Genomic DNA, 12,843 nt, shown 5'->3' on the forward strand with positions numbered 1-12,843 from the left:
AATTTGGACCAAACAATGACTCATGTTCCAGTTAAGTTGACCTGTCCGATTTCCATTCAAAACGAGTCACTAATTACGCAATATAATCGCTACCAGTCTTAGATACACATGCTTTATTAAATAATGATCCTTTAGTGCATGAGACGATCAACAATGACTTCAAGCATGCTCAAAACATATTTATTGTAAAAAATAAGATTTAATTTCCAAACTTCGAGCCACATTGTTTATACCAGAAGCTGCCATTTTGATTGAATTTATTGAAACCCATGCTAAACCGATCGATATACAGTATAAAAACACTACGCATCGGTAACTTCCCTTTACGAAAACTAAGCGTAGAAAAATTATACTTGATTATTTTTAGCCTTTAAATAAAAAATCTACTTGGCGATCAAAATGGAGGTGCGGGCGCACAAAAAAAATAAATATTTTTTTTACATTTAAAAAAAAATAGGAGCGGTAAATCCGCGGAACGAAATATCAATTTGGTGTGGCCTAAGTTAAATGAAAGTTGGTGTGTATGTAGCTTATGTGAAGATCTAGCTTGGCATTGCTTTTGAAGGGAGGGGGGTCAAGGTCACTGTTACTAAAAGTCATTCTCATGCAAGAAATTATTTGGCTGTAATATCTGATTGCCTGTATCAAAAACCTGATTTCGTCGCTTTGCAGCCTTTCTAGTTATCATTTAGAGTGGCAGAGTGCAAGTACAAGTGTTGGGGATTAAACTAGCTATTGAGTGTTCAGGGATGATTTTTTTTTATTTTGACACTTCTTATGTATTCCTGTCTCGACTCTAGCCATAGTCATAAAATTGTCAAAAGACTCCTTGACAACCATTTAGCTGGACTAGAGATTGCACCCACAGCCTCTTTGGGGAGAGGCTGACATCTACACCACTGAACCATTCTCATCCTCTGCTATAGGATGAATTATATTGTGGAGTTCATTCTAATGATTTTGATTTATATTTGGTCATGGAAAAGAAAGAAGAAATATATCTTAAGATAATAAATAATACCAATGATAAAAATAGTCACATTTGCCATTACTGAATAGCTATAGCTGTTCATAGCTGTAGCCAGTGATGAATATTACGTAGTTTTTCATAGTTACATAAGGCAATAGAATTATTTAAGGTCACAAAAAGAATACTGAACTTATATTTGTAAGAAATGTCTTTCCAAATTTAGCCATAAATTAGGTACTTCTATTTCAGTCATTGAAGAACAGGGGAGAGCACTCTTGTTCAAAATATATTTCAATTTTAACGGTTGCCTACCTTTGATATGAAGTTTATTCTACTACTATTTTCAAATTGATCAATAAAATATCCAAGCACTAAAAATAAAAGAGGTTTTAAATGTTCACTAGTTATGAGAAAGGTGTCTTGCATTGTTTCCAAGAATCAATATTAGATTAATATTTTTAATAAAAATGATAAAAAAAAATCATTTTTCTCATTTTTACTGTATTTTACATTTATGATAAGTGCTCATCAAATTTGATCTAAAACCTTCATTATTTAGAGGGTCATTGTTTAGCTGGGTACAAAATTTGACAGTCATGTGATAGGAATCTCTTTTGACGTCATGTTACACACCACCTGAGTGCAAGGCGCTGTTTAAATCTCCGCTAAGGTTAAAGTACTTATATTATGCAAAAGTGTTATTTTTATAATTAAAATTCTAATTGTACATGGTTAGTGATACACATCTCTATAAAATAAAAAATATCGTTAGTGCTGTTATAATTATAATGATGTATCTCGCCGAGACATCCTCCAAGGTTCAATTCCTGGCCTTGACACATGTGAGTTTAGTTTGTGCACATGGTCACCAAGCCGAACGTCACCTTGGTGCAAGAACTCTATATCAGCTTCTATTTTTAGCTCTACTGGCCAAAGGCCAGAAGAGCTTATGCAATGGTAATGTGTACGTAGTATGTGCATCCGTGTGTCCGTGCGTTCGTGCATCCGTGCGACTGTAAACAATTGCTTGTGAACACAATACAGTCTTTAGTTTTGATTGTATCTCAATGAAACTTGTACAGTATCTAGATATCCATTAGAGCTTGGTTCCTTTCGAAAACCAGCTAGATCCGCCCATGCATGCCTAGATTATGGCCCTTGATAGTATAAAAAAATGCTATTGTGTAAACAATTGTTTGTGAACACGATACAGTCTTCAGTTTTGATTGTATCTCGATGAAACTTGTACAGTATCTAGATATCCATTAGAGCTCGATTTCTTTCGAAAACCAGCCAGATCCGCCCATGAATGCCTAGATTATGGGCCATGAAAGTTTTAAAGAAATGCTTTCTATTTTTAGCAAGGTCTGCATGAGCAAATTCTATTTTTAGCCAAGTTTACATGTACATGTAAATTCAAGTCTAGAGTTAAGGGAGACAATTTGCAAGTCTTGGATTTTGAGAGATTTTGCTTTTTGCTTCTGCAGTTGATTTTGTAAATTACTCTGCCTTGTTCTTGTTGAAAGCCCAAAGGCCATTTTTATGTCTCCCCCTCTCTGGGGGAGACATATTGTTTTTGCCCTGTCCGTCAGTCCGGTAGTCCGTCAGTCCGTCCGTACGTCACACTTCGTTTCCGATCGATAACTGGAAAACCGCATGACCTAGGATCACCAAACTTGGTAGGGAGGTTGGTCATGAGGTGTAGAAGATCCCTATTGTTTTTGGGGTCACTAGGTCAAAGGTCAAGGTCGCGGCGACCCCCAATGTAAAAAACATTTCCGCTCAATATCTTGACAATGGTTTGACCTAGTTTAGCTTTAAGTTCTGTAGTTTGCGCATTCATCTTAACAAAATTGGTTGTGAATGTTTAAGTTATGCACCTGGTGTCATTACTGGCCACACCCAGGGTTCACAGGTTTGGTAAACATAAATCTGGAAAGGTTTGAAAATCTTTTTGTGTGTTCGTGCATCCATCACAGTACAATTGATTGTGAATGTTTGTTCAAATTGATCAATGTTGTCCTAGGATGCCCTTGACTTTGACCTTTTGACCAACTTTCTTTAACTTTTAAAACTACAGAAATTTTTACTATGAGTACAGTTTTGAAATCATTTTTTTTTGTCAGATGACTTTTACTTGGCACATATCAAAATAGTTCATGCAACTAATCTGCTTACAATACTTTCTGGGCTCAGATGTTGAACGTGCTATGTTTTCAGGTAACCCAAGCACACAACATAAACTATATGTCTGTTGCCTTTTACCCATACATACATGCTCTGGATTGATATGACCACAAAAGCCATGCCAGTAGAGCATAGGCCCTTTTGGGCCTCTTGTTATATATAAAGTTATTGAGTTATTGCACTAAGGTGACTCAAACAAGTGGGGTTTTCCCTAGGTACTCTGGTTTTCCCCACAACACAAGACCAGTCACTCTTGTGCAAAGGAGAGTGATTTAAGTATTATTATGCCCCCCTTCGAAGAAGAGGGGTATATTGCTTTACACATGTCGGTCAGTCGGTCGGTTGCTCGGTCTGTCGGTAGACCAAAGCTTGTCCGAGTGATAGCTCAACAATTCCTGGACGTATGGTCATGAAACTTCCCATGAAGATAGGGCCTGACCAGTAGATGACACTTATTGTTTAGGGCTATCAGGACATAGGTCAAGGTCACAGTGACCTTAAATGGTAAAAGGATTTTAAAGCTTGTCTGAGTGATTTTATCAACAATGCCAAGACTTATGGTCATCAAACTTGACATGGATGCAGGGCCTGACCAGTAGATGATCCCTATTGATTTAAGGAGTGATGGGGTCAAAGGTCAAGGTCACAGTGACCTTGAATGATAAAAGATTGTCTGATTTGGTAATTTGATAGTGTCTGCACTTATGTCCCTCAGTCTTGACTTGGAGGTTAGGTCTGACCAGTAGATGGCCCCCTTTTGATTTTGGGGGTCATCGGACCAAAGATCAATGTCACATTGACCTTGGATGATTAAAAGTTGTCCAATTGATAAATCGACAATGCCTGCACCCATGGCCCTCAAAGTTGACTTGAAGGTTTGGTCTGACCAGTAGATAACCCCTATTGATTTTGGGGGTCATCGGGCCAAAAGTCAAGGTCACATTGACCTTGAATGATAAAAGGTTCTCCAAATGATAACTCTACAATGCCTGCACCCATGGCCCTCAAACTTGACTTGGAAGTTGGGCCAGACCAGTAGATGACCCCTATCTATTTTGGGGGTCATCAGGTCAAAGGTCAGTGACCTTGAAGCCAACTCCACAATTCCTGGACTTATGGTCATCAAACTTGACATGAAGGTTGGGCCTGACCAGTAGATGACCTGTGTTGATTTTGGGTTTCATCGGGTCAAAGGTCATGGTCACAGTGACCTTTAACACGAACAAAGCTCCTCCCAGTGATATCTCAACAAAGCCTGGACCTATGATCATCAAACTTGACATGAAGGCTGGGCCTGACCAGTAGATGACCCCTATTGATTTTATGATTCATCGGGTCAAAGGTTAATGTCACAGTGACCTTGAATGCAAAAATGTTTTTTGAGTGATAACTCTACAATGCCTGCACCCATGGCCCTCAATCTTGACTAGGGGGTTGGGCCTGACCTGTAGATGACCCCTTATAATTTAAGGGTATTCGGGTAAAAGGGCAAAGTCACAGTGACCTTTAACACAGAAGGTTGTCTGTGTGATAACTTGACACTGCCTGCACCCATGGCCCTTAAACTTGGAGGTCCATGCATATTTCATTCAATTGTCCAAATAATCCTGACAACATGGCGCTCAGGGGGGGGAGCCTAATGTTTGACAAACATCTCTTGTTTGCTATAAATTTCCTCACAATTGTTGTTTAATAGATATAGTTTATTTAGATTTATTTAGTTTGTCTGATGCATACATACCAAAACTTGCAACTTGAATTGTTTTAAAATATGTAATTCAAACTAATATTGATCCCTTTATGGCGCACAATAAAAGTTGATGCAAATATTTTCTTTAATGTTAATGCATAATCTCATTTGACGTAAATTATCAAAACAAAAAGGATTATGATTTAGGTACAATTAAAACAATATTAGCGATAATTTGATGCCTTTTTAACTGGTGAATTTGTGGCTACGTAGCTATTGATTCGAAAACCCCATTCATAAAGGAATATGTGTGAATCATGTTCCTAAATCATAAGAAGGTGAGAGTGGTCTAGTGGTATTCAGTGTCCACCTCTCACCCAAGAGATTGTGGGTTCAATTCCCACCAGGCGTAACTTTCTCACGGCCTCTCCAAATGGACACCAGTACTTTACTCTACCAAGGAAACAGATTCAAGAGGAATTTTATAAGCCATAAACTATCAAAAAAGTCCAGCTAAAAGAAATAAGTATACACTAAACTAAATGATATGCTTTTCTTTGTTGAAATAATTAACATCCGTGGACAGATAATGATTTAATCATTAAAAAATATCTGACAAAAACGACCACCAAAATTTTCTTAGTTTAGTTATTTATTTAGTGATTTTATAATTCAGCAGCTCGTGCAAGATACAAGAAATGCAAGAATCTTTATTTAAAGTTGTTTATAAGAAACAATTAAGCTCAATGAGGATCGACGCTCAGGCTCTAATATAGAAACATTCGCCCCAAAACGCAAGACAGTTAATGCTTATTTTTTACTTCACTAAACAGTTAAATTGGCAGCCTGGGTCTGTGACAGGCTTAAGATGATCTTATGGTTTTGTAGAAAAACAAAAACAATAAATATTACATAATTTGTTTTGATGCCATTTTTGAGTCCATTTTTTTTAGATATGACAATATTTCTTTTAATGTGTTCAATAACTATTAATTGGCTTGATTAACTTTTAGATATTAAGTTACAAAATGACTAAAAAATTGTCATTTGACTACTGCATATCATAGAATTATCAGATTAAATGTCAACTAAATCTCCGTCTTTAAAGATCTTGTTCATATTAATTGCATTCAACATTGCATAATCTTGCACTCAAACTTTTGTAAAGTTTTAACACTTGCGATACTACTGATAAATCAGTAATTCCATTTTCCTATTCCTATTATGAAGACCTACAAATGGCTCCAATATTTAAAGAGATCATAGTCAGCCAATTACGAAAAATTATACGACAAGAGTTGAACATAAGAAAGAGCCGACTGTAGTTTACATTTGGTCAATATATCAATGTAGAGGATTACGCTTTTACACTCTTAAAGATTCACTGTACTGGTCTGTTATTGTTAGCCTCGACGTGAGAGCTTAAGTGGTACTAAACGTTCAAATGAGCACTGAAAGTCCAAACGGAAATTTGAAATGTTACCTGAAACAATAATGGAGTTAATGGCATGTTAATTGGATACAGATAACATGGAGATAAAATAGTGTCAGCTTTATGAAGAAAATGGAAATATAGTGCCCTGGCTTAGTACAAAAGGCATAAACGTTGGCGTTACTATGGCTTTATTTGTCAATCAGTCTAAGACTTTGGTAAGCCTTTTTCTTAATCTTTTATTTTGTAAATGGAATTAATAGCTTTTTTTTAACTCCCAAGCATAGGAGTTAGTATTTTTTGTTAAAATCAAATCCGTTTAAATGCAAATTTTGTCTTGAACTTTTGATAAAATATATTAGTTTTATACATGACATGCTTTTTCCAAATGAAAGCAACTGTATATGGTGCTATTTTGTTATATATTTTTTCAAATTGCTCTTAATGAGAGGGACACATTTATTTATGCTTTCTAGTTGTTCACCATCTTGTCTTTTTATCACAAGCTAATCTTTTGTCAAATTGTGACAAATATGTAACAGCAACAATAAACACAAACCTATAAGTTCAACATTTTGTTTCTTGTTTTAAAATTGCTTTAGTTTTAATCTTGTCTGTGTTTTGAAGTATTCATCAGCTGTCATAGCTTTTGTGGTAAGCTGTTTTCATTGGCAATTGTTGTTGTCATTAAGACAATGTAAACAAAGAAGTAAGTGACATTAATTTCTAAATAATTTTTTTGAAAAAAAAAGATCATTTCTGTCAAAAAGTTCATTTAGAAATTAATGCCACTTACTTGTTGTTTACATAGGATATGACTTGTGGAGAACCCCTACAAGTCATGGGATTCCTCACCCTGTTAGTACACTTGTTATCAAAGTCAGGCAAGGCCCATTACTTCGGCTTAACTTATTATTGAGTTATTCCCCTTGTTGTGGGACTGATTCCACTTAATGATGCTCCTGGTGAGGACTAAATAACACAAGTTATAAGAAATACGTAAGTCCATGCTGGCTTGAGATTTGTCCATGACAAATATTATATCAGTAAACTATGTGACTGGTGCATTTATTATGCTAGGCAGAATGTTATCAAAATAAGCCAACTGGTGCCTGGTGCCTTTGGAAGTCCGAAAGGTATAAAGAAACTAACATGACTGGTGCATTTTTGAGGCTGGTATTACAATAAACTAATGTGACTGGTGCATTTGCTAATTTGACTGATATTACAATGAATGTGATTGGCAGAATGGTCACATAATTCAATAAACTAATTTTACTCACAGGTGCATCTTTGCTAGGCAAAATTGTATAACAGTGAACTAATACGTCATGTTCATTTGGTAGTCTGTATGTTATTTACAATAAACTAATCTTACCACATGGAATGACATTAAACTAATGTGACTGGTGCATTTGCTAGACCGAATGGTATTATAATAATCTAATGTGACTTCGTTGAACATTTGCTAGGCTGAAGGGTATTGTAATAAACAAATGTAACATATAAGGCGCTAAGCTGAATGTTTTTACAATAGTCTAATGTGACTGGCTGAATGGAATTACAATAAACTAATGTGACTGGTGCATTTTCTAGGCCAAGTGGTATTACATTAAACTATGTGACAGGTGCATTTGCTAGGCTGAGTGGTATAACAATAAACAAATGTGACTGGTGCATTTACTAGGCCGAGTGGTATTGCAATTAACTAATGTAACTGGTGCATTTGCTAGGCCGAGTGGTATTGCAATTAACTAATGTAACTGGTGCATTTGCTAGGCCGAGTGGTATTGCAGTTAACTAATGTAACTGGTGCATTTGCTAGGCCGAGTGGTATTACAATAAACTAATGTGACTGGTGCATTTGCTAGGCCGAGTGGTATTGCAATTAACTAATGTAACTGGTGCATTTGCTAGGCCGAGTGGTATTGCAATTAACTAATGTGACTGGTGCATTTGCTAGGCCGAGTGGTATTACAATAAACTAATGTGACTGGTGCATTTGCTAGGCCGAGTGGTATTACAATAAACTAATGTGACTGGTGCATTTGCTAGGCCGAGTGGTATTACAATAAACTAATGTGACTGGTGCATTTTCTAGGCCAAGTGGTATTACAATAAACTATGTGACTGGTGCATTTGCTAGGCCGAGTGGTATTGCAGTTAACTAATGTAACTGGTGCATTTGCTAGGCCGAGTGGTATTGCAATTAACTAATGTGACTGGTGCATTTACTAGGCCGAGTGGTATTGCAATTAACTAATGTAACTGGTGCATTTGCAAGGCCGAGTGGTATTGCAATTAACTAATGTAACTGGTGCATTTGCTAGGCCGAGTGGTATTGCAATTAACTAATGTGACTGGTGCATTTACTAGGCCGAGTGGTATTGCAATTAACTAATGTAACTGGTGCATTTGCAAGGCCGAGTGGTATTGCAATTAACTAATGTGACTGGTGCATTTACTAGGCCGAGTGGTATTGCAATTAACTAATGTAACTGGTGCATTTGCAAGGCCGAGTGGTATTGCAATTAACTAATGTAACTGGTGCATTTGCAAGGCCGAGTGGTATTGCAATTAACTAATGTAACTGGTGCATTTGCTAGGCCGAGTGGTATTACAATAAACTAATGTGACTGGTGCATTTACTAGGCTGAAGGGTATTACAATAAACTAAGGTGACTGGTGCATTTACTAGGCTGAAGGGTATTACAATAAACTAATGTGACTGGTGCATTTACTAGGCTGAAGGGTATTACAATAAACTAAGGTGACTGGTGCATTTGCTAGGCCAAGTGGTATTACAATATACTTATGTGACTGACGCATTTGCTAAGCCAAGCGGTACATATTACAATATACTTATGTGACTCATGCATTTGCTAGGCCAAGTGGTATTACAATATACTTATGTGACTGGTGCATTTGCTATCGTCGATGACTATTACAGTAAACTAATGTGGATGATGCATTTCCTAGGCCGAAGTGGATTCCTGTGTGTGTGACCATTTTTCTTTTTTTATGCGCTCAAAGACATGTTGTAATTACAAAAGAGTAAGGCTGTATCTTAGTTAAAAAATGAAGAAAGTGTTTTTGAGTATTTAGAGCTATATTTCATAAGGCTTTGTGTATAAAACAGGCTTATTTATTCTATACATTAAAACTGTGGTTCAAATACTTTCATAAAGAGAAGATTCCTAGGATAAATGTCTGCCACTTTCCCACTTATTGAAATTTAAAATTTGTATCAAAGTTTTCACATAATTAAATTTGAAAACATATTCCATCATCTCAAATGTAATATTCGGTCATTCAGGCACGATCAGAGATCAAAAATTATACATTTATAAATTGGTCGAAGTTTGAGTTAAGTCAATATTGAAAGTGCCGTCAAATCCTCAAAAGGCCTTCGCATTGTGGAAATATAATACAGCAAAATAGTGTTGACACTCTCGCTATAAGTTTGATCAATTTATTCATAAATATTTGAGATATAAGAAATCTGGCTTAAGTTAGCATTTTCATGCTCTACTCAGCATTAATTAAAATTTGAAATATATTAAATGGTCGTTAGGATACCCGCTGTGAATGTCAGAGACTTCTTTATAAAAAATATTATTTGATGTCATGCTGGAAAATATTTATTTGTGAAATAGTACATGTTTACATTATAGAAGTACATTGATTTTAACTGCTCATGCACTTAAAAATTGCCCGTTTTTTGCTCATTTAACAACAAACTGAAATTAACCATAATTTAATTTTGTCCATCATCTTGTTTAATTAATTTCCAGAGATTTTCAATGTTTTATAGAAGTTCCAAAATTTAAAGAAAAGAGATATTGGTGTTTACAATCAAGATATTTTTTAATCTTTCTGTTAATTAATTTTACGTACTGATTGATTCTAAAGAATGCACTGAGACACAAACACCAACGGATTACCAGTAGATTCCATTTTTTATGATCTACAGAAAATAGGCGAAAGGCCGAGGTATTCTGCTCTATTTTCTGTAAATTGCTAGAATATAACTTTTTACATATATGAAGAAATTGCAAATTCAAAAAGATGTTTCATTTCATTGCCTAACAATTATTACTGTAGGTAACTGGTAATCTTAAATGTCACTAAATCTTATTTCTGTATCAATAAATCTTTCTTACGAGTTACCGTAGTTTATTTTCTTGAAAGATTTACCCAACAGTAAATGCTATACTAGAGAGTACACAATATTTTGATTTTTGATTTTGAACTGTTTGCCTTTCTATGGAATTGAATGAATGGTACTTTTAATGTTATGATAGTGAGAGTACAAATTTAAATACTTGAGTTCTTGAGTTATTTACCTGTACTTTAAATGGGAAAATGTTTTTTCTAACAAATGATTCAATTTGAACAATTTTGGCAAACATTTTCAGATTTTAGCTTGTCTGTTTTTCAAAGAAAAAGGCCACGTATTGTCATAGTCTTAGTGTTGTTGTTTTTACGGGGGATAGCCTCAATGTTGTTGGCAGCGGTGTTATCAGTGGCAGCATGTGCAAAACTTTCACCTTGGCCATAATGCAAATATCTTTCAAGGTGCCTGAGACAATAGGCACAGAAACTGCAAAACCCATAACTCTGCCTTTAATAATTGCAGAGTTATGGCCCTTGTTCACCTGGAAAAAAACACAGACAAGCGTTTAAAATTCCCTTCAGGGCAATCTCAATGCTTTAAATTCAATTTTATATTTTTGCCATATTCAAACTTACTTATAAACTTTGTAGCATTACATTCTGATCATGACATAATGATCCTTTTTCAACCTTGGGTATATAAATTTCTATGATTGTAACTTTCCAAAAGATCAATTGTCACCAGAAGATTGGGTCTTTGTACAGAAAATTGATATTCCATGTTTATGGTAATTGATTCTTAATTGGCCTTTACAGATTTTTTGAAGTAGTCTGCAGTCTGTTAGGTACAAATAATTACCATGATAGTCACATGTTACACTGTATCAAATCTGAAAGAAGTTGTCGGTGGCACTGTTATGGCACTGTTACCATGGTACTGTTGATTTTCTAGTCTTATTTTCCATTGGTCGCCACTTGAACATGTATGTAAACAAGTCAAGTACAGCAATGTCTTCCATAAGGCATTTGAAAAATCTCTCTTTTCATGTATATCTTTAGTCTCACAAACTCTTGTTTAAAGCATTTTCGACATGAAAAGGTTTTTGTGGGTGTCTTTCAGTATCCATGACAAATTTGTCATTTATCCAGTGGGTATGACTACATGCTTTATAAGTGGCATTTCGCAACTTGTCTGATATATGGTCAATGACTTTTAAATTTGCTGGTGATAGTAGTACCAGTATTTGTATAGATGCATAAATGAACCTGGTGACATATTGTTGTAATGATGGTTCTCTTGTTGACTTTAGACTGTATTTGTGATAGCTAATGGTTTATTGTGATTATTAAGCAGCGGTATTTTTAACAGCAAGCGTATAATGACTAATGTTTTTACTGTACTCTAAAGGCAACTTTTACTATTCATGATGACTATGTTTAAGGACATTACCATTACTGTTCTTGACCTAGTCTTAAATGTGCAAACTGTATTCTTGAGTTTTATTCTTGAGGGCAACAGTAACTGTTCATGATAATAATGTATTAGTGCAACCATTTCTGTGCATGACCTAGTCTTAAATGTACACACTGTATTCTTTAGGGCAACAGTTACTGCTCAAGATTACAATGTATGAGTGCAACTTTGCTGTTTATGGTTATAGTGTATAAGTGCAACCATTAGGCCAGAGTTTTTATATCTTTAGATTTACGGGAGCGCCGTACCTAAATATTGCAAAACCCAAATAAAAATAAAATTCATTTTCGTAGTTTTATTTTTATTTTTTCCGACGAACGTTGCTCCAATGTTAAGAAAATAAATTAGTGTTCTATAACCCATATCTCAGAACCAACTGGTGTACCAATTGTCATTCATTATCGGTCTTTTTACTGCACAAACCACGTAAACCAGTCGGAAATACGCGGGGGGAAACAGAACAGGTACCCGTTACCATAACAACGTCCTGTCAAACGTGAAAGTACTTTTTCTCATACCCCTTATTTCTCACAATTTCTGCAGCTATATAGAAATGTTTTACTACGAAAACGTTCCGATGTTTATGTTTCATTATTTAAATCAAACCGTGGTGAACTTAGAGCGTGTTTATTGTGATTTTTTTGTAGATTCAGTATGTTGTTCGCGTTTCGTGGAATGATTGCGAAATTTCCGGTCAAAATAAGGAGACAGAAATTCGTGGGTTGTATTGTCTTATTAAAAGTCGTTGGCGCACGTCGTATATTAACAAGGATGAATTGGATTACAGCGCAAAAATGTATAGCTTCTGACAAACACAAACTGCAAAATGATATCGTGTTCATCATAGTCAAAATGGATATTTTTTCTGAATTTGACTCTGGGGAGCATTGAACACACTGCTTCACGATCACATATTTGAAGAGAAAAACACAAGGTATCGTGATATTCGTAGTTGTTAATTAGTTTAATAATGA

The 12,843-nt window shown here is 35.4% G+C and overlaps 1 protein-coding gene across 6 annotated transcripts in view; it reads left to right on the plus strand.

Moving 5' to 3' along the window:
- Positions 1-12,843, plus strand: part of LOC128214210 (regulator of G-protein signaling 22-like) — a 66,990-nt gene that overhangs the window by 20,698 nt on the left and 33,449 nt on the right. Inside the window, exon 1 of one of the 6 annotated variants that reach the window (XM_052920559.1) lies at positions 6,168-6,497. The exons of the other annotated variants lie outside the window; for them this stretch is intronic. Within the exon in view, the coding sequence (XP_052776519.1) occupies positions 6,465-6,497 (33 nt within the window). The 5' untranslated portion in view covers positions 6,168-6,464. Of the gene's footprint in view, positions 1-6,167; positions 6,498-12,843 lie in introns of those variants that run through there. 6 annotated transcript variants of the gene reach the window in all.

The sequence above is a fragment of the Mya arenaria genome, chromosome 13 (genome assembly GCF_026914265.1).
Source record: "Mya arenaria isolate MELC-2E11 chromosome 13, ASM2691426v1".
Taxonomy (NCBI): Eukaryota; Metazoa; Mollusca; class Bivalvia; order Myida; family Myidae; genus Mya; species Mya arenaria.